Source organism: Corvus hawaiiensis, chromosome 26 (genome assembly GCF_020740725.1).
Source record: "Corvus hawaiiensis isolate bCorHaw1 chromosome 26, bCorHaw1.pri.cur, whole genome shotgun sequence".
In the NCBI taxonomy this organism is placed as follows: Eukaryota; Metazoa; Chordata; class Aves; order Passeriformes; family Corvidae; genus Corvus; species Corvus hawaiiensis.
In genome coordinates this window covers 27,516,829-27,538,788 of record NC_063238.1, presented here as the reverse complement: position 1 = coordinate 27,538,788, position 21,960 = coordinate 27,516,829, and the positions used below count along the sequence as shown (strand labels likewise).

At 43.0% G+C, this 21,960-nt stretch overlaps 1 protein-coding gene across 2 annotated transcripts; it reads left to right on the top strand.

Moving 5' to 3' along the window:
- Window positions 1-636: 636 nt before the first annotated feature.
- Window positions 637-12,455, top strand: KCNV1 (potassium voltage-gated channel modifier subfamily V member 1). Of its 2 annotated transcripts, XM_048286992.1 has the most exons (4): window positions 637-798; window positions 1,012-1,524; window positions 3,295-3,821; window positions 11,591-12,455. In XM_048286992.1, exons 2-4 carry the CDS (start codon window positions 1,043-1,045, stop codon window positions 12,100-12,102), a joined length of 1,521 nt encoding a protein of 506 aa, XP_048142949.1. In that variant the 5' UTR covers window positions 637-798; window positions 1,012-1,042; the 3' UTR covers window positions 12,103-12,455. The 2 variants fall into 2 exon arrangements, with proteins under 2 accessions (XP_048142949.1, XP_048142948.1); XM_048286991.1 differs by having other exon boundaries at window positions 637-1,524.
- Window positions 12,456-21,960: the final 9,505 nt, after the last annotated feature.

Sequence of the window (21,960 nt, the reverse complement as noted above, 5' to 3'; positions counted from 1 at the left end):
CGCCCATGGATTGGCCTTTACAGTGACTTCTTTACGTGAGTGACTCGAGATTTGAGCCGCAGGAGCAGTCAAAGTGAGGACACATTATCTGCTTAGCGATACGTTTGGGGTTACATACATTGCGGAGGAGCGGCTTCCGAACCGCCCTGCGAACTGGCTCGGGGAAGTTTGCAAGCGCCGCTTTACCCCAGAGGCACCCCCGGCGGGGGCGCACCCCACTCCCACCCCACCTGCGGCTCCGGGGCGGGGCGGGGGGCGGCTCGGCCCCGCGGCAGGGAGGGCGCGGCTCCGCCCGGCCCAGCCCGCGCCCCCCGGTCCCGCCTGCCCCCCGCAGCACATGACCCGCCATGGAAAGGCGCTGGCGCTGCCCAGAGGTGTGGAACCGGGAGAGCGAGCGGAGGCAGCCGGCCGGGGGCGGCGCATCCGGGCGGCGGGCAGGTGAGGCGGGCCGGGGGCGGGGAGCGGCCGGGCGGGCCGGGGGAGGCAGCCCTGCCCAGGCGCCCGGTTCGCGGCGGCTGCCCCGGCGGGGAGCGAGCGGCGCGGGGCTCGGCTCCGGCCGCAGCAGCCCCGGCCGAAGTTCGAGCGCAGGGCGGGAGGGGACGGACTGGCCGGCGGCGCGGCCGCTCGGGCTGCTGTCGGGGCGCTCCCGGAGTCGCCGCTGAAGCCGGTGTTCCGTGTTGTGTCGTCCCGGTTGGTTTCCCCTACCCCGACCCAGCGGCTGGAGATGAGCTCTGAAGCGGAGGGGCCGTCGCGGGCGGATGGTGCCGGTGCGGACAGCACGAGGTGACGCCGCCTCAGGTACCGTGGCTCCTTCAGCATCCTCGCGGGTGCGGGCGGCGCTGGGCTGTGCAACGCCCGCCTGACCTCCGCCCAGCTGGAGGCACCGCCCGGAGGCAGCGGGGACGCTGCGGGGTGCCTGGGGCAGCAGCCGGAGTCAGCATTCCCAGCCTGGCTCGGCCGCCCCACAGGCGGGGCAGGCTTCTCTGCAGCCGTGTTGTGGTTTTGATCCAGGAGAGTGTGGGCTGCTGCTGGCAGCTACAGGATGAAGTCGCCTCCCTGCTGCATGTCTCTTTCTTCCCAAGCATCCTTGGAGGAACCAGGGAGTAGCACATCCCTGGGCTCGTTGGACTCCAGTGTTTTCTCCAGTGAGGAAGATCAGGGACCCCTGATCCAGAGGGTCATCCCCTCTCTGGACTGCTTTACTATCAATGTCGGAGGCAGCCGCTTTGTGATGTCCCAGCAAACTTTGTCTTGCTACCCTGACACCCGTCTTGGCAAACTGGCAGTAGTGGTCTCTGCTGCCCGGGATGTGGCTTCTGGCCTCCTTGAGCTTTGTGATGATGCCAACCTTGTGGAGAATGAGTATTTCTTTGACCGGAGCTCACAGGCATTTCACTACATCCTGAATTACTACCAGACAGGGAGGCTACATGTCATGGAGCAGCTTTGTGCACTCTCTTTCCTGCAAGAGATCCAGTACTGGGGTTTGGATGAGCTCAGCATTGATTCCTGCTGCAGAGACCGGTGAGTTGTGGGAAGATGAGGCTTCCGGGATTGTGGGCTAGGTGAGTTCAGCAATGACTTGCATTCAGGAACACTCAGGTGAGAGGTGCAGCAGTGGGGATAGGTGAGGTAGCAGGGCATTTGGAAAAGTTGTGTGAGTTGAGCCCCAAGTGCTGCTCTAGCAGTGGATAGGTGTCAGGAATGGGAGAAGATATGTTGAGTGAGGTCACGGTTAACATTTGCTGTGGGAAAGGTTGTTGGTGAGGGCAGGATAGTGAGACAGGAACAGGGTCTGGAATGTCCTATAGTGGCTTCAGACTGTCCCTGGAAGCTCAAAATGTTTAAAAGGACAATGCCAGAGATGAAAAAAGGTTGTGAAAGGAGAGATGCCTCTTCAATCATTCAGTTTGAGGTTATCATAGAGGGATTAGATGTGGAGTCAGGCACGATGCTGGGAGTGTTAGGATCCTGCCCACCTGCACTTCAATTTTGAAGGATTTCCAAATCCAAGCTGTAGAGGCAGAAGGGGGGGTTGGTCACCTGCCAGGCTGAGTGTGGGTGGCATGGCTCCAGGAGGAGCCATGAAAGGAAGCATCGCACGTGGATGTAGCAGCTTACAGGGAGGGGGCAGGAGCAGCGGGAACATGGCTCGCTGGAGACAAATTATAGCGGGCACTTTAGGAATGAGGTGGGTTTTGACTGAACCACCCCCAGGATGTTTCTGTTAATTCTATTTGCAGTTAATTTTTTCCACCATATTTAATGTTAGCTGGTTTGGGTTTTTTAGTATTGAAGAAACGAATTTTCTAAAGAGTGTAACTGCTATTTATTTATAGCAGTTATGTCAAAAGTATTAGAAGGAAACAAAGAAGTAATCCCATCCCAAAAGGATGGAGGATAGGAGTTATCCTGCCCTAGTATGGTTCAGTTCTTCAGCTGAGAAAGTTGGAGCCTAGCTTTCATCTCTTTCTTCCTTCTCTGGTAGGTGTAACTGAAAGCTCCTACTACTTTGGTGATACACGGAGCTACAGATCTCTTTGACATATGCAGGACTAACTGTACTGGAGGCAAAATTGCATAAACCCTTTGTTTAAGGCTTGAGCTTTGCAGCAGTCAAAAAGAAAGATGGGAAAGAAAAATTTTTTTTCTGTGTTTACTTTGAGTATGCTTGTGTTTCACAAAATTCCACTGTAAATATACTCTTGCTCTGACAAAACACTCTATATATTTACAGTCTGTAAGTTTTACTCAGTACAAATGCTTGTCCACTTTGTGTGAGAGCCCATATATTTAAACAAAGAAAGGTACTTTGTCATCTTAGTGTGTATTGATCAGAAGTTCACCCGTGAACTGTATGGCTTTTATTATGCCTTCAGTTTTACTATTGCAAATACGGTTCAGTGTAATAAAAATGCAATATAATTAATCAAATTGAGAACTGTTTAAAAACAGCGCATCTGGTTGTGCCAGGATTGTTTCCTAGAATTCATGTTAGTCGTGCAGCAGATCCTACTGTGGTCAACATGATCCATATAAATAAATTGCTATCAGTAAAATTACTCTGTATATAGAATGTGTCACTGATGGGAAATGGAGGAATAGAAGTATATCAGGTCAGTGGAAACATGCTGCAGGGGCTGAATTAATAAAAGCCATATGCTTGATATTAGGGTTTTCTGAACTCACATAAGATAAATTTTAATGTGTATTCATACAACTTGCATAGTAAATGATAAGACAAGCATTTGCATATGGGTGTTAAAAATCTCTTGGGGGGGTGTTCCTGGGCAGGTACTTCAGGAGAAAGGAGCTGAGTGAAGCCTTAGACATCAAGAAAGATGCAGAAGAACTGGATGCCCAAGATGAAGAAGAGGATTTTTCTGGTAGCCTCTGTCCCAATGTCAGACAGAAACTTTGGGAAGTTTTGGAAAAGCCTGGCTCCTCTGCGGCAGCTAGGACTTTCGGCACATTGTCCATGGTTTTTGTTGTTGTGTCCATTGCCAACATGGCCTTGATTTCGGTAGAGCTCAGCTGGCTGGCCCCACCACTGCTGGATGCCCTAGAGTACCTGTGCATTGCATGGTTCACGGCGGAGTTTGTCCTGAGGCTCCTATGTGCACGAGATCGGTGTCACTTCCTAAGGAGTGTGGCAAACATCATAGACCTCCTTGCTATTTTGCCTTTCTATATCACCCTGCTGGTGGAGAGCCTGTGTGGTGGTGAGAGCTCGCAGGAACTGGAGAACGTGGGGCGCATTGTCCAAGTGCTGAGACTGCTCAGAGCCCTGCGAATGCTGAAGCTGGGAAGACATTCAACAGGTACATTTGGCCATGGCTATGGTACTTCTCAGTTTCACTGCCTGCAACAGTTGTCCCTGGGCACAGTCCTCCATTTTGTGTGCATTTCTGCCAAAGCTTTTTTACACAATCTGTTAAAAGTAATGGCTTGTGAAAATCTTACTTTTGAACATTATAACTGAGTGACAAGGGCCTTCTCAGAAAAATTTTTGCTCTTCATAAAGCCTTTTATATTGTGTGCATTGAACATTTACAAAAACAGACCTCAAAGGTGCATTTTGTAAATCATCCACCAGTCATTCACAGTGCAATGAATTTTAAAACATATTTGAGTTGATTTTATTAGGCAAGAAGCAAAGATCATCAGCCCACACTTTTTGTATTGTCCAAGGCCCACTAATGACAGCTGTCACAATTTGGCTTGTTTAAAAGTATATGCAAAGAAATATATGATGATTTTGTCCACGTCATAGATCCTGAAAACAACCACAGTGGAGAATGTGTCAAGGAAACTGTTTAAAGCTGAATCTTTGCAGGTGATGGGTTGAGGGGCTCTCTGGCCCCATTGAACCCACCAGTATTCCCGTGGTATTTGGAACCCATCTTGGGGCGGCTTAGGCAGTGGAACCTAGGTGCAACACAGATCAGCAGTTCCAGGTTCAGCCAGCGTTCACCAATTGGTGTGAGGCCCTGAGTGTCCAGGCACTCCCGACAGATGCAGGAACAGCAAGCAGGGGTGGGGTAGAAGGCGAAACGCATTTCTGTGAACCATCTTGTTCACTCTCTTTGGTGAAAGAAAGGCATAAAAGTTAATATTTTCCAGTGGGAATTTATCAGAGGAAGCTGGAATTGATCGAAAAGTCTTGAATTTCCACTTGTGTTTCCCCTGATTTTATTACTACTTCATGGCATGTGCATGCCTGGCTATATGAAAGAATAAAAGCTGTCTTGGCATTTTCAAAATTATTTGATTATGTTCCCACTTAAATCAGTGAAGAATATGGTGCTGAGTTTGACAGGAGAAGTGTTCAGCCAACACTCAGAGCTTTGAAAGATTAGATTGTCATAGTAAGTCATAGTCTCTGTCCTGCAATACTAGCCTGTTCTGAAGACAGTAGTGATTGTTCTTAAAATGCATCTAATGTGCCCTTCCAGGATTTCCAGACATGAAGCAGGAATGGTTTGATGCCTGTCCATATTTTTGGAGAGCCCTCTCTGTGAACTGGCCCTAATTCAGCAGGAGCTATAGTGTGCTCACAGCAGCAGAATGTGTCTTCTTTTGTTCCCACTGAAGGGTAGCAAACCTGCCTGCCAGTGGCAGGGAGTAGCTTTGATGCTACTCATAAGCATAATCAGAGTGGTTTGGGAAGTATGTTAATCTTACTCTCTACCCTAGATTATGCCTCTACAGTCCCTTAGAAAGCAGTTGAGAGAAAACTTAGAATGATTCAGTCTGGCAATGTGTTAGTTTTCCTTCGTTATAAGTTTTTGCAGGGTTTGGTAGAGGTTTTTTGCAAGAAAGGCTTTTACTCAGTTTTGATGGTAGTTGTAATGTGAATGCAATCCTCTCTAACTGTGTTTTGAAAATAAGAAAAATATTTGATCTCATCAGGGCACTTTTGTGCTGACTAATAAAATGGTCATTCAAAAGTATATTGTTTCTAGTTAAAAAGTTTCCAGTTTATTGCATTTTACTGTTACAGAATGAACGTGTTCATTCTGCCACTCAGTTTTGTGGCTCTTTCTATCTACTTGAAATCAGATGTTTCAGATATTTGTGTAACTGCTAACTTCAGGTATACATACTTCAAGGATGGTCTAAACACTTAGCTCTATTTATTCTTAAGTTAATTATTCAGTATTTACCACAGCTTATGTCACAATATTGAGTGACATGGAATTTAATAATACCATGTTAGGTAGAAGTGAATTAATTATATAAAAATGTAGTATACTGATCTGGAGGTGTGCTTTCTTCTTTTTACTGGAATCAAAATGCTGGTTTCAATGTACAAGAAGCAATACATGTCTCAATTTAAACCACTCGGAGCAGTGTTACCATCATTGTGTTGTTTCTTTGGTAGGTCAGTTGGTGCCCACTTAGGTCCAGAATGGTAAATCAAATTTGTATAATTAAAGTGTAGAAACTCCCTGTTCTGATCTTCTCTCTGAAGAAGTTTGTTAATGTGCTTCTTGATACATCCTTTACCACAGCTCCTAATGCAAGATGAGCGCCATGTTTATCATACATAGAGACCATCCTCCTTGCATGTACCTAGGCAGCCCTGATAAACCTCACTGTTCAGGGGTGGCTCTTCAAACTCCTCTGCTCTCTTGCCTGGGATCTGACAGCTGCCTTCCAGTGAAGCTTCTCTCCAATTCCTACACTCTCAGACCAGACAAAGCTTCAGGCACTGCTCAGTTGTTTCATGTGGCAAGATGAATGCAAGAGCAGAAGATTTGTGTCTGCAGGCAGCAGCTTCTCTTTCACCAAGCAGGGGTGTTCACAGCCACAAGGAAAACATCTCTGCGGTACTGTGCAGAGCCGTAGCAAAGCTGGGATCACAGCAGCAGCCTGGCCCTGCTGTCAGAGGCAGAAATGAGTGAGGTGAAAAACATGAGTTCTTTTCTTCACTTTCAAGAAGTAGCAACTTAACCCTTCCTGTGGGACAAGGACAGGAATGAAAAAGAAATTAAAAAATTAATTTCTGCCCCTTTGGAAGCTGAAGCCAGCTCACTGGAGGGATGTGATGCCTAGAAACACTCAGGCTAGACTGATGTGAGTGTGTAGTTACTTATACAAAGTACTATACTTCACTGAGGAACCACTGAGAAATCAGTAGTACCTCAATCCATAAAATGTGTAGCTAGAGGGCAAGACTACTCTCCAATATAGCTAAAGTATGGATTTTAGTAGCTTCAAGAATAGATGAGAACTGGAGCTTCATTTTTCATGTTCTCAGATGCTCCTCAGCTGTTGCCTTCCTCCTGGGGCCATGTTTTCTGTGAAGCCTTGCTGGTCCCCTCTGGGAGGCATGCACAGAGGGACTTCTTGAGGAGAAGTAGGGCATGAGCGTCTTACTTGTGATGGGAATGAGCGTATATTTGAGAGAAGACCATAGCATATTTCAGGCTGTCATGCCTCTGGAGTCATGAAAAGTTGAAACTTCAGCACTTTTTGTGTCAAAACTTTAGGGTTATTTAAATGCTGTATAAATCGAAGCTCCTGAATATCAGCTTGTATTGCCAAGTCACTTTGGACAAAAGAGAGATAGAACTTGACCTGCATGGCAGAAGTGTTTCCCCTTCCTCCTTCCAGGGATGGGGCTCCTTGCCAGCCTCACACCAACTCTGTTACAGCACCTTAGCACCTTCCAAGCATGAGTAACCAAGCTGTCACAACTCCTGGCAAGGAATTCTCATGAGAAGCTGTAAGACTTGCTGAGGTGTCTGTGCTGGAGCAGCCCTAGTTTGACCATGTGCCAGGGCTCAGAGACATTTTTAAAAGGTAGAAAGTAATACAGTAGTATACTTTATACATGTCATTACACCAACTAACTCCGCTTGGAATGAGCTGTGGAATCCAGTAATTTCTCTGATTCATAGATTTGCTTTAAAATGTCTCCTGACTTCATCTAAAGATGTGGAGAATTATATCTTAATTTTAGATGAGTATACTAGAACTAAGAATAATAAAAAGAAAAAATCAGACCCTGAACAGTTAGAATAACTGATCATAGGAAAAATGAGAATATCATCATTGTGATACAAAGAGTCAACAGTTACTGTTCTGTTCCTCCTTACTTTATCTATTTTGTGTGAAAGTTGCTTTTTTTTTTAGCTATAATACTCTAAAGATGCATCATAAGGTGCAAACCCTGGCTTGTATAGTATTCATTTATGCTTTGAAAAAAAAGTGCTACAGGGTTAATAATAAACTGTACCTTCTTCCTAGCTCACCTGAATGGATTTACTCTTCTGCCTCGTTCAGTAGGAAGTTTTACAGGGCAAGGGATCACAGTATCTTCCTTGGAAGATGAGAATTTGATCTGAGTCCTTGCAATTATCTCACAGAGCTTTTGCGCTGATGATAGTAGTGTTTCCAAAATATGGAGGCAGTCATATTGACAGAGAAAAGATTGCACTGATACATCTTACTCCCCTTGTGTTAAAGATTTAATCTATATCATTGTAATAAACATTCTTCAGATCATAGTTACAGTAAGACCTCAATATGGGTAAGTTCTTTACTGGAGTTGGTAGTAGATAGCATTGGAAGAAAACCCCAACATTGCCTTCGAACTCTGCTGTGTACTTCCATCGTTTGCTGTACATAAACCTTTAAAAGCCATTAGACCTGCAGGGGAATAGAACGAGCCAAAACCAAGAAATTTTAACATCTTGTAGTTTGAGACTGTGGAAAAATCAAATTGCTTATAACACTTATGAGCATATGAAGTCTGCAAGCAGGGGCAGAGCCTCAGTAAGCTGTTTTGCAAACATGAGTTTAGTGAGAAGTATACCCATGAAGGGTAATTCATAAGCATTATGTTTTTCTCATTTATTAGAGAAAACATCTCACATTTTTAAAGAACAGTGTTAAAAACTAATCCAAAGTGATTCAAAAGATAGTTTCAGTCTCCTATGTGTCTCAGCTGAATTGATACCCTGTTATCTTCCTTCTTTGTTTATGCGTGCAATGTTTATCCATTGTACTATTTTTGGAATACTTTCCTGCTTGCTTTGTGGGGCAGTCTAGCCTTGAAGCAGCAGCTCTAACAGGAATATAGGGAGTTACAGAGAGTGGTCCTGAACTCCCTGTGCAGCTCGTGGGTAAAAGGACTGATGTAGTACATCAGTCAATTAACAGGATTCCATGCTTGCATTGAAAGGCTTTGCTATCTTGAGTTTGGCACAAGTGCAGCTGTTACTGGAAAACTGTATTTGTTTTGATGTCTACAGATACAAGATAATGATAGGGTTTTGGGGAGGAAAGAAGGGTTGAAGAGAGTCTGTGACAACTATAAAAGGATTGAAAACAGTCCTTAAAGAAAAAGTTATTGAGTAAACTGTACTGGGGTCTAAGCATTCACATGGCAACACAAATTTGGTAACTAAGGGCTCCTTGGTCCAAGAGAAAAAAAAGACAGTGGCTGTAAAACAGAGGCTTGGTGTATTCAGGCTCCAAGTATAAAGCAGGTGCTTTTAGTGTGTTTTTAAGTAGTTTAGAATAGTGCTAGATCTTCTCTTAATTAATAAATCAAGATAGTTTAGTTTGTCTAAGTTATATGTGTACATAGTTCAGATCATAATGAGGAGGATTTCTGCGCTCTGTGTTAAGAAAATAAGAGATGATGTCAGAGGTTCAGTCTGACATGGTGATTTATTTCTTTAAATCACTTTTTCCCAGTAGTGTTTAGAGCAGCACCTCTTTTCAGCCTCCCAGGGTCGGTGCCTCATTAAACCAGCAGAAGTGCTGGTGGGAGATGGTGACCATGAAATGAGAGAGTTTTCAATTAATGATGAAATGAGTAAAGAGGTCAACAAAACCTCTCACTTGGATTTCCAGAGGGCAGGATTTAGCCTGTTCAGGACAGTGGTTCAGAGAGTCCCTTTGGAAACAGCCCGTAAAACCAGAGTGATCCAAAATGGCAGGATGCTTTTAGAAAGAAATTTTAAAGTCTCAGGAGCAGGCTGTCCCTATGTGCCTAAAGACAAGCCAGGGAGGAAGAAGGGCAGCGTGGATGAACAGGGAGCTTCTGCCAGAACTCAGAGAAGAAAAGAGAGTTTATGACCTTTGGAAGAAGGAAAGGAAGTCAGGAAGAGGAAAAGGATTTCATTAGGTCATGTAGAGAGAAAATCAGAAAAGCAAAAGCTCAGCTAGAACTCAATCTGGCCACCACTGTGAAAGGTAATAAAAAGTGGCTTTATAAATACCAACAAAAGGAGGGCCAAGGAAAATCTCTGTCCTTTATTGGATGTGGAGGGGAACGTTATCATCAAGGATGAGAAGGCGGCTGGGGTACTTAATACCTTCCTTTCCTCATTGTTTAACAGAGAGACGGTATCCTCATGGCAACCAGCCCCCTGAGCTGGTAGACAGGAACCGGAAGCAGAATAGCCCCCTTGCCGTCCAAGAGGATGTAGTTAGTCACCTGCTGTGCCACTTAGACACTCACAGGTCTATGGGGCCACGTGGGACTCCCCCTAGGGTGATTAGGGAGCTGGCAGAAAAGCTTGTCAAGCTGTTCACCATCATTTATTATCAGCCTTCATTAACCAGGTTGTCTCAGGTAACTGGAAGTTGGAAAATGTAATGCCCATCTACAAGAAGGATCAGAAGGAGAATCCAGGGAACTACAGCTTTCACCTTGGTGCTGGGGAAGATTATGGGACAGATCATTTTCAGTGTGATCACACAGCCTGTACAGGACAACCAGGGGATCAGGCCCAGCCACTGTGGGTTTAGGAACAGACAATTCAGCCAAGGCTTGAGCATCCTGATCTTTTATGACCACATGGCCAGGCTGGTGGATATGGGAAAGGTTATGAATGTTGTCTACTTGGACTTCAGTAAAGTCTCTGACATGGTCTCCCACAGCACTCCCCTGGAGAAACTGAGAGCCTGTGGCCTGAACAGATGCACTGTTTGCTGGGGATAAAACTGGCTGGAGGACTGGCCCCAGGGAGTGTTAGTGGATGGTGCCACATCCAGTTGGTGACCAGTCACTAGTGAGGTCCCCGATGCTCAGTATTGGAGCCAGTCCTGTTTAATATCTTTACTGATGATCTGGATGAGGGAATTGAATTGTACCTTCAGTCAGTTTGTAGATGACACCAACTTGGGTGGAAGAGTTGATCCACTGGAGGATAGGAGGGTTCTGCAAAGGGATCTGGACAGGCTGGATAGATGGCCTGAGACCAACAGTATGAGGTTCTTTAAAGGAAAGTGCTGGGTTCTGCACTTGGGTCACAACAACCCCATGCAGTGCTACAGGCTGGGGGCAGAGTGGCTGGAAAGCTGCCCAGTGGAAAAGGATCTGGGTATGCTGCTGAGCTAGCTGTGCCTGAGTGTCAACAAAGGCCAATGCCATTGTGGCCTGGACAGTGTGGCCGCATGGACTAGGGAAGCTATTTATCACCCTGTACTCAGCACTGGGAGGCTGCACCTCAAATCCTGTGTCCAGTTCTGGGCCCCTCATGACAAGAAAGACATTGAGGTGCTGGAGCCTGTCCAGAGAAGGGCAATGAAACTGGTGAAGCATTGAGAGGGTAAATCATATGAGGAGTGGCTGAGGGAGCTGGGGTTGTTTAGCCTGGAGAAAAGGAGGGTCAGTGAGAACCTTACTGCTCTCTACAAATACCTGAAAGGAGGGTGTAGCCAGGTGGGATCAGCCTCTCCTCCCAGGCATCAAGCAACAGGAAAAGAGTAAACAGCCTCAGGCTGTGCCAGGGGATGTTCTGGTTGGACATCAAGCATTTCTTCATGGAAAGGGTGGTTAAGCATTGAAATGGGCTGCTCAGGGAGGTAGTGGAGTCACAATCCTGGAAGTGTTCATGAAACAGCTGGATGGGTCACTTGGTGCTATGGTTTAGTTGACAAGCTGGTATTCAGTTAAAGGTTGGACTCGATGATCTTGGAGGTGTTTTCCAATCTTACTGAGTCTGTAATTCTCAAGACATGTTCACCAGCATTCAAAGAAAGCATAAAGCAGTCAGCCTTTAAGTTTTGCAAAGTTGTGATGACAGCTACACGAATCAACCTACTGACAGCATTTCTTGTCTTTCAGGCTTGCGGTCTCTTGGGATGACTATTGCTCAGTGCTATGAGGAGGTTGGCCTTCTGCTTCTTTTCCTCTCTGTAGGAATCTCTATATTTTCCACTGTGGAATACTTTGTTGAGCAAGGTGTGCCAGGCACAACTTTCACAAGCGTACCTGGTGCTTGGTGGTGGGCAACAACTTCCATGACAACAGTTGGTTATGGTGACATTAGACCAGACACTACCATTGGTAAGGTAGTAGCCTTTATGTGTATACTATCAGGAATACTGGTTTTGGCTTTACCAATAGCTATAATAAATGACCGGTTTTCTGCCTGTTACTTTACACTGAAGATAAAAGAAGCCGCTCTTCGGCAGCGTGAAGCTTTAAAGAAGCTCATGAAGAACTCATCCAGCGATTCAAATATCAATGTTAATTTGCGAGACATATACGCACGCAGCGTCATGGACATGCTGCGGTTAAAGAGCAGAGAGAGAGCAAGTACAAGGAGCAGTGGTGCAGATGAGTTTTGGTTTTGACTTTGGGTCCAATGATTTTTGGTTTTGACTTTAAAGTTATTTAACCTTGTATAGCACATAGACTACTTCAGAAATTTAGTGTTAAGCATCTCTTTTTTTATTATTTGCCATATAGTGTATTTGCTTTTCCAGGTGGAGTTTTACTTACTTGGACAGACTGAAATACCTATTGTATACAAAAGGTAGAATTCATAACATGGAATCTCTCCAGGAACTCTAAAACCTGCTTTCAGAACTGGATTGTGGTGGGTGAGATGGGAAAAAATGGATCCACGAAAGTAAAACAATGATGCAAGCATTTGTCTTACCTAAATCTCTACTAATGTATAATAATAAAGTCTTGGTGAAAATTGCCAGAGTGTTTTGAATTTTAAACATCTGGGGTTTGTATTTGCACTTGGGGAACAAAAGTCAAAGTCATTAAGGAAAACTGAAAAGGGAAGCCTAAGAAAGTGAAATATTGAATAAATGTAGGATGACAATCCTGTAACAAGTTTAATCTTGATCCCCTTTCTTATCCCCATCTGCAACCCCTTTTGCCTGAAGAAAAGGTTATTATTCTGGGGCAGTGTGAGGGTTGAGGGGAAGGAGGTGGGGGTGGGTTTGGAATTTCCTCATTTGCAGAGAAGCAAGGGGCTACCATATGTATAGTGGGTATTAGGACGTAGGTGGAAGTATCAAGGAGATGCAAGATCTGTAGCAAAGTATAAAACAGTCATGAAATAAGTGCCATAATATAGAGCATCCTCTGTAGTTGCTTCAGAAATTGCAGGAGCTAATACAGCCTTTGCAATACAGAAGTAATTTACAAACTTAGTTTGAACTATCCTTTCTCTATGTGTTTTGATTCCCATGACTTATTTGTGTAGTTAAGCAGTTTTTGTGCTCAAGTAAAGTCACCACTGGATAGCAGAAGAAACAAATTGTAAAAGATAAGAAGCTAGTGATTTCTCTGTCTCCCATTAAAATTGTAAATGTTCCAAGTGGACCAGGTTTTTAAAAAGTTAGTTATCTTCAGATTCATTATTAGAAAAATGCTTCATTAAAACATTTTGTTTCAAAGGAAAAATGAGCACTTGTTGGACTGAATGCTTACTTTATGTAGTCATCAAAGTAAAAACCTAAAACAATCAAAGGTATTTTCGGTTCAATTTCCCACCACCCACCTCTCCAGTGGCCCAATATCATTCTTAGCAAACAAAGCTTCTCTTTAAAATAATTTCACTGATCTATACTATGCATTGTTATATGCATAGAATGCATATAACTCAGCTAGTAGGTTAAATTTAAAAAGTCACAAACTTCTCACATTTCACATTTCTTTTGGGCAATATAAACACTAAAAAGATAAATCTATTAACTGTGGATTATTTAGCTTTATGTATTTATGTACATAGAAGGCTTAAACTGCATTTGAGAATACATGAATGGGGAAAATAACCTGCTTTTAATAAACATTGAATAATACTTGTTTTGAAACAAGAGTGTGTTTTTCTGTCATTCCCTGTAAATAATGGTGTAAATGTAATGCAGCCACCAAGATTTTCAAGGCACTTTGATGCGAACTGCGCAGCATTTTAGCATGAAACTTATGATTTGTCAGCTGGCATCAGTCAGCGTTTTGATTTGGGACCAATGCAGCACACGCAGCTGTCACCAGGGTCAGAAGGAAGACAAAAACGCTGGACACCACCAGAAATTGCCTAGGTGTGAAAATCTGTAGGTCATCTTCACTGTCTGTGGTAAACAAGAGCAACTGTGTTACCACAGTGTTCCCCTCTCCCCAGATACTGTATGAATCCATCACAAAACTCCCAGTGATGTCCAGGAGACAAAATTAATTCTGTAGGGGAAAGTCTGGTGCAGCCCACTCTAGGTTATTATTTCATAGCTCTTTGGAGCAGGAAGTCTCTCAGGCTGCACAAATTGTACAGGCTGTTTCTCATTCAAAAGTCATTCTAATTATAGAGAATTAGGAAGAGGCTTTCATTGTGGGAAGGCTGTTTTGTAATGTCTTTTGTGCTCTCTTGTACAGCATCTGATCTGTGTTTGAGAAAGGAAATACAGTTAGATAGCTGATTGATTCTCTTTAGGGAAAGGCTGCTTTATTGCATCCTGTGCTTTTATGAAAGACTCAAAAGAATGAGAGAAATGTTTTGGGATGTATTAGTTGATTCACTCCTTTTACCATCTCTGGAGATAGTTTCCTAGAAATGCCCGTGGGGAAACATGGCTCAGACTTTATCAAGTAGTTGCTTTGGCCTCTGTTTTCAGACCTCTTCATTTTAAATTCAGTCTTCCAAGCAGTTTTTGTCAATCATGTTGTTTATGCAGAATGGTTATCTATCACATTATGGGCTGAAACTAGCAAATCATTTTACAGAGGAAGGCCAGTTCTGCTTTCAGCTCTTACAGACAGAAGGACCAGAGCATTCATACTGAGAAACACACAGTACAGGACATCACAACTCTAAAAAAAATGAAGCTACACCATGTACGTGCTTCCACAGATTTGGGAAATTGTAGGGGTCCCGTCCCCCCTGCCATGTGGTCCTGGGAGAGGGGCCCTGGGGGGGAGGCATGGGGTTTCCCTGCCCTTGGTCAGCCTCGTTCCCCATTGGTTGTTTTGTGTTCCCCTGCGCAGGCAAGGACCCTCGGGTCCCGGGATTGAGCAGTTCCTTGGCAGAGCTCCGACCATGCGGCTGGAGAAATCAACATCTCTGAAACATCTATCAAGAACCGGTCCATATATATCTCTTTTCCACGGGCCTCGATTGTTTGATACATTGTGTTGCAGTATCCCTACCGTAACAGGAAATAGCTCAGCCACCACTAAGGCACCAAATTAAGAAAGTTACTTTGCTATCTTTAGAATATCACACTGAAAGCAAGAAGCTACCTTTTGTCCTCACTTCTATTCTGCCATCCCGCAGCAGACTTGGCAGACATGATGGGTAACATTGGCTGAAAATTCAGTATTTTAGCTCAAAACACCAAGTATTTTCACAAACTGACATCAAAGGGTGTAGCTGCAGCACATAGAAAGAAGCCCTGCACTAACCTTGGTTCCTTAGTACGAGAAGCAGTAATAGTGAAAATTATAGAAACATAGAACCATAGCACAGTTTGAGTTGGAAGGGACATTAAAGACCATCTAGCTCCAACCCCCCTGCTGTGGCAGGGACACCCTCCAGACTTGACCAAAGTCTCATCCAGCCTGGCCCTGGACACTTCCAGGGACAGGACATCCACAACTTCTCTAGGTGTGTGTGTAGACACAAGAAGGCAGCTGAGACAACCATGAAGTCACAGTTAGAATGCAAAGAGACAATTTATTGCTGTTCCCTTGCTATCAGAGGGATCCTGAAAGCAGCACCTGGGCAAAGGTACATAAGCAGAGGTGCAGGCACCTTTAAACTTGGTCCATGCTAGAGAATCACTGGCCTGCTGCTCACTCAGGCTGCAAGGCCACTTGATTGATTTACAGTCCTCCTTGACAGTTTAACCCATACCTTCCAACACTGGGCAACCTTACCATCCTCATAGTGAAGAATTTCTTCCTAAAATTTAATCTAAACCAATCTCTTTCATTTTAAAGCCATTCCCCCAGTCCTGTCACTACATTGTCTTGTAAAAAGTTCCTCTCCAACCTTCTTGTAGTGGCACAAACTACAATGTAGACAAACAGTCTGAAAAATCTTTCATGTTTGTTTATAGATGCTTAGGGACAGCTTTTCCTTTGGGCCAGTGTAGTCCAAACCCACCAAAATTTTTCAAACATCACTAAAATTGTTGTCATTTTTACTTTGAAGAAAGGCAGCAGCCTCCTGGGTCACATTAGGCAGAGCATTGCCAGGAGGTCAAGGGAGATGGTCCTGCTCCTCAGCCTGATGAGAGAGCTGTCCAGTGCTGGGCACTCCAGCACAAGAAAACAGGGACAGGCTACTGGGGTTAGACCAGCAAAATAGTGGAAGGCCAGATTGCAGAGACCACCACATTGGGAAACCCCTGTCTCTAGGAGAGGCAGGTGTGCTGGTAGCTGGGGCAGGGGGGGATTTATCAGTTCTTGGGGTGTTTTAGACAGGTATTTAGAAATTCATGTTTGCTAGTATTGTATTGTAGTGATTTTGATCTTGAATGCATTCTTCAATGATCACTTTAATTATGTGTTGTTAGTAAGTTAATAAACCACTTCAAACGATTTATATTAACTATGTAAATTGAGCAATTTTTCCTTCAGTCAGAAATTTTGCTGGTGAAATCTGAGCTTTTGGGATTGCACATGGCAAATATGGTTGAGAAAAAAAAGAAGAAAAAAGAAAACAAGAAAGCTAAGAGGTCTTTTATAAGGTAATTTATGTTTTCTGACATAGCAAAGTATTTTCACCTTGTTATGATTATTTTTATGATGAGTGACATGTTTTTCTCATTTACTACAGTATTGTCCTCTCAAAGCTCCATTGAAGTATCCATGCATAAACACAGCTTTAGCAGGACACATTCTGTTGAGATGCTCACCATCCAAACTGCACTGGAGCAGCTGTTGCTGATGTCTCCAGTACACAGCTGTCTGTGCTCTCCCCACACAGCCTCACTGCAAAAAGAGTAGAGTAGTGCAGGCTGTAGTCACACCTCTGATTGCAGACAGGGTTCTTCAGGGCTCTGGGTGCTTGAAAAGGTCATTTACCAAAGAGTAGGGCTGGAGTTAATTATGTCTCTAAGACTGAAATGCCTTATTTAATTACAATCTCTTGTCAATCAGGGGTTTTTTTGAGAGAGTTTTAATGAGTCCTGTAATTATTACTGTTTTTCCTTTTATATAAACACAAATACTAGAAGTCACATACATCTCCAGACAAAATCCCAGCTGCCACAGACTCTCTGTAGCAGTTTGGATGCATTTAAATTTGGTAAATAGAGAGCTTGACCTATAATAATCAGTAGTAACTGAGGTCATTCCTTTATAAAAGGGATTTTAATTAAATACTAATCTGAACAATTTAGTTATAATTAACCTTGTTGTTGTTTGTTACATATGAAATAGAATATTTTCTGAAAAAACATGACCCCAGTGTATAGGGCTGGTACTTCTGCTAGGGGATGGCACTGTCACCAGGAGGAGTACAGTCCATTTTGCCTGTGCCTTTCATTTGCATGTTGAAAAGCCTGAGCAGACACATCCCTTCCCACAGAAAAACAGGAGGGAAATTTTGTGCAGGTGGGTTTTGCATGCTGCCCTATTATAGAAATTTCTATGTGCCACAAAAAAAAATCTAGACTTAGGACAAAGCCTATTTAAAGGTATTTGGGACACTATTACATGTTTTATTTATGTTAAGTTTCTGCTTTGGAGATACCAGGAGCCCCTTTAGCTGGGGTGAGGATAAGGAAGGGATCCCACCTAATGTCATAAAAACAGGCCCAACACTAGTCCATGTAAACCTCAGTTGTCCCCAGTCTTTCTCAGACCCTCAAGAAACAGCTGGTAAGATGGATTTACAACACACAAAAGAACCTAGAACAGCCTGAAGTTAGGTTGGGTCTTATAAGAAGTCTAGAGTTGTGCTCATCTAACTAAAATTATGTGAAATGCCTATTGTGATGTGAAAAAAACTAGGCCTTTGTAACAGCTTCTGCAAATTAAATCCTCTTCCTAGTCAAGCAAAGAAAGACCATGCAGATGTAAGATTTTTTCTAATTATCCCAAATTCTGTACAGCTTTCAATAAAATGAAAAGTGCTTGTAAGTCACGTAGTATTACTGTGTGGTCCTGCAAGCTGTGACAGACATTTCATTTCCTATGGCTCACTCACAAAGGCAGTTCTATTTGCAACTCTCTGCAGCAGAGATAGATCCTGGAAAATGGCTGAAATGTGCATGACTCTTCACTACCTAATGCATGAACAAGTTTCTCAGTAAAACTTGAAAAGCAGTTCAGAACAGCCTCTTGCAATAGCCATTAAAACAAACACAGTAAATTAACTTGTCCTTAACACATTTTTCAACACAACAGAAAAAGGCAACTGTCTTGGAAATAGTTAAAATATAAAGTGAATAAAGTTAAAATGAATTCACTCTTTACAGCTGGCCCTGTGTTACAGGTTTCTGAATTGTAAGTCTCAGCCTGAGGAATGAAATATATTATGCAATTCAGATGTCGAATTATAGAAAAGCATTCCAAGATGAACGTCTGCTTATGAACTGCTGTCCAGTGAAGCAACATTCATAAACTCTTAGCTTTTTTGTCCTAAACTAGCAACAGCGTTACAGCCTTTTGAAACTGCCAGAGTTACAGGCTCCATGGGATCACTCCATAGCTTTTGCAGTGTGTGTTAGATGCTGCAGTGATAAAAGTTATTACTACTGAAACCCTGAACAGACAGATTAAGCCAATATTAATGCTGAATATATGAGAAGAAAAATAATGAAGGTAGAACAGGAAAGATTAAATTAATTTAAATTTAAATTAATTTTATTTTAAAATAAGAAGTTGACATTCTTCAGCTGAGATTTACCAGTGTCTTTTTGTGATGGACTTTGTGTGTTTTAGTCGTCATACCTTCTCATAAGAAACGAAGTACATATGGCTTACTGCAGAGGAAGAAATTCTTTTCAGCTCATTAACTGGCAGGCATCATAGGTCCATACCACAAATTAGATCACATACTAATAATTCATACCTCATCCTACCATTCAGCCCTGTGTATCATACACACCTCTGCCCTGAACTATGTGTAAGCACATGCCTTCATATCTGCACTGTTCTTCTGTAGATCAACATGTAAAAAACTCCACCTCTTTGTAAGAAGTAAACGCCAAGTTCAAAGAATAAGATCAGATTTAATCTATTTACAGATGCCACTGGTTTTTATTTCTGCTGTGAGTCCTCATTTAATTCTCCCATGTTCTCTTCCTGGCAGGAACTGCCAAAAAACAGGTGAAGAATTGCCAATCACAGCCTTTCACTGTCAAAATGTAGACAAACCTACCCACAAACCTGTGTTCTGTTTTCCTGTACTAGAAACAAAATCCAAGTCAAAAGGAGTGTGTATGGTGTTTCTTCCCCAGATAAAAGGATAGCCTTGAGTAGGAACCAAGACAACCACAGTTTCCCAAATTACTAGAAGCTGTGTGCTTACAGTTAGTCAAAACTGACTTGTCATTAACACAGCTATTTATATCACTTGGAAACTAGACTTCAGTAACAAATAAAGAAGGAATACATTCTGAGAAAATACCTGTACCCTGAGTTTAGACAGTTCATAGAACTGGTACTGCAAACCCACCCAAGAGGCCTGATGCCACTGTGCAAGCACTGCACTAAGTCAAAACACAGCCTTTTCCTAAACACCCTTCCACCCAAATGTGTAGCACAAAAACAAACCCTGTATTCAAATTGAGAGTGTAAAGGAGAAAAGCTTGTCCAAAAAGGCCTTCATAGGGACTGATTGTAGGAATAATGTGACATGTTCCCCATGGCAAGTCTCCTGATGTCATGGAATTACAAGAAGATGAATTTGGCCCACTTCCCAGCCAACACTCTCTTGTAAGAGGCTTTGTTGTGTGAAAGTTGGATGTGTGGTTTGGTCACAAAAGGAACCAAAACCGACATCCAAATTATGGCCTCTGTTATGCAGACTCCCTCCTTCAATATGGAGATTAATCCAGTTTGCTTGTGCCAAGCATCACAATGGAATTACTGGCAGACTGAGCTAACAAAATGCCACTGGCCAGCACTACAACACAGAGGCTGCATTATGCTGCAAATGCTCCCATCAGCTGTCCAGCAGATGTGACAATACACAAGCCAAAATTTAAAATAAGGGAAAGGAAAAGCTCTTGTGCTCACCTATATCCAGGCTTTCAGTCTGGTTCAGAGCTAGTGCATTTCACTATCAATTATTTAATGTACTTAGAATTCAAAACTAGAGTAAGCAATTATTCAATGCAAAATTGATGGGTGTAATTTATACAGTACCTTTCTGTATTAAGAATGTCACTTTCCAATGACATTTCAGTATTTCAGTAACCATTGCTTACATTTCCTATCACAACCATCATCACAAACTGCAGGCCTGTTTCCAGCTGGTGGGTAGAGACAGTTTCACTTATTCATGGTAGTCTTCCCTTCACATTTTCTTTTCAGTTTCTGAAGATCAAATGTGCTTTTCTCACCTGCATTTTCACATCTCAGATCAGAGCTACATTTGCCAGGGAGACATGTTCCTTCAGAGAATTCATGCTAGAATTATGTCACCTGTGGTACAGTAATATGAGTAATAAGCAAGAAAACACAGTGCAGGTGTTTTCTAACAGGCAAGTTGCAAAAATGCCTGTTTCAGAAGCAGAAGAGGCTCTATGGAAAGCAGAAAGCCACAGCTTTTGACATGGCATCCTGCGATCCAAGCCCAGTCTGTGACATAAAGTCAAGTGGTCATTAAATAAGCCCAGTGAAATGCAGCCCCACAAGTCATGCAGGCAGAAGCAGCTGCTCTGCACAACAGAGCTCCATCTCCAGCTTGCCAATTCCTCATTTTTCCCAGCCAGCCCCCCAAAACTGTGGAAGATGCCCCACTAGGCTACCTGTAGCTGGGAGGATGTATTCAATTCCACTGAACTAGTACAAGGAACAAATATTCTAGAATTTGAATGTGTTGAGTGATAATTATTTTCAAATTCAATTCTAGACAGTGCAATGTGCTTTCTTTTTCTGGACACTTTAATAACTTTCCCAGGTAGAGGTGTCCAATTAGCAAGGTAAAATATAATCTGCTCATTAAAGGGAAGATTTTAGCAAAGACATTTAAGAATCTCAGTAAGGCAGGCAAGATGAAAATACATTATAGTTGGCTAATGGTAACAATAATTGAAAGAAAAAATAAAAGACTCACGAGTAGTTTAAGACTAGGCTAAAGGAGACAAAAAAGTTAGAAAATACAGAAGAGATAAGACAAGTCCAGAATATGAAATCCAGGTTCAGGTACTAAATGTTTCCAATTATCCAGCATGCAACAACTCCCATGCAAAGCTACTAACAGTTTTGAATTTCACTTCATCCTGTACCCTGGTCAAGCCTTAGACATTTAATCATGTCAGATTCTGGTTTGCCATGTTAGGTGTGTAAACTCAAACACTTGAAAATTTTGATACATCTGGACAAGATGTGGTTTTGAGTGAGAGAAATAGCACTGTAGCTGGGTGCATGCTTTCCTTTTGGAAACTGAATAGTTATTAATCCTTCACACTTTAAAAAGTCTTTTTTTTCCCTTTCTGGAATAAGATCTGAAGCATTTGTTTAAAACACAAAACAGCTGAACGCTCATAGCACTGCAGAAACATGTTAAACCTCTGCCAGGTTCACCCCCTCCATTCCCTCCATTCCCACTCCCATGCACATAGAACAGGCACTGAAAGGCTCCTGAAAAACATTGTAGAAGGAATATTTTGTTACTGCACACTTGGGACAAATTTTACACCAGGGCAAAAGCTAAGTGGTAGGTTTGCTTTAGATACCTGAGAAGTGCTTGTATCTGCCACACAGTCCCAGCATTATGATAAGAGAATGAGAGTAAAAGGAAACAAATTATTATATTACTGAACCAGCTGGTTGTTTCTGACATGAGTTTAATGCAGTGCAATCCAGACAGAAAGGACAGGGACACCACAAAAGAGTGGCAATTAGCTTTATTTATTGGTTCCATTCCTCAACTCCAGAAACCAATTTAAGGGCAGAGATCATAGCATACAAAATGCATCTCCTATGCTTATTCAAGCTATATAAAAATGACAGGCATAATCCTGTCTTTCCAAGGAGGAGGCTAGCAGTGGCCACCACTGGTGCTCAAAATGTTTTTGGAG

Coding starts and splice junctions, on each gene's coding strand:
- KCNV1 (XM_048286992.1), top strand. CDS start 1,043: ATGAAGTCGCCTCCCTGCTGCATGTCTCTTTCTTCCCAAGCATCCTTG. Junction 1,525..3,294: donor GATTCCTGCTGCAGAGACCG/GTGAGTTGTGGG, acceptor GTTCCTGGGCAG/GTACTTCAGGAGAAAGGAGC. Junction 3,822..11,590: donor GCTGGGAAGACATTCAACAG/GTACATTTGGCC, acceptor CTTGTCTTTCAG/GCTTGCGGTCTCTTGGGATG.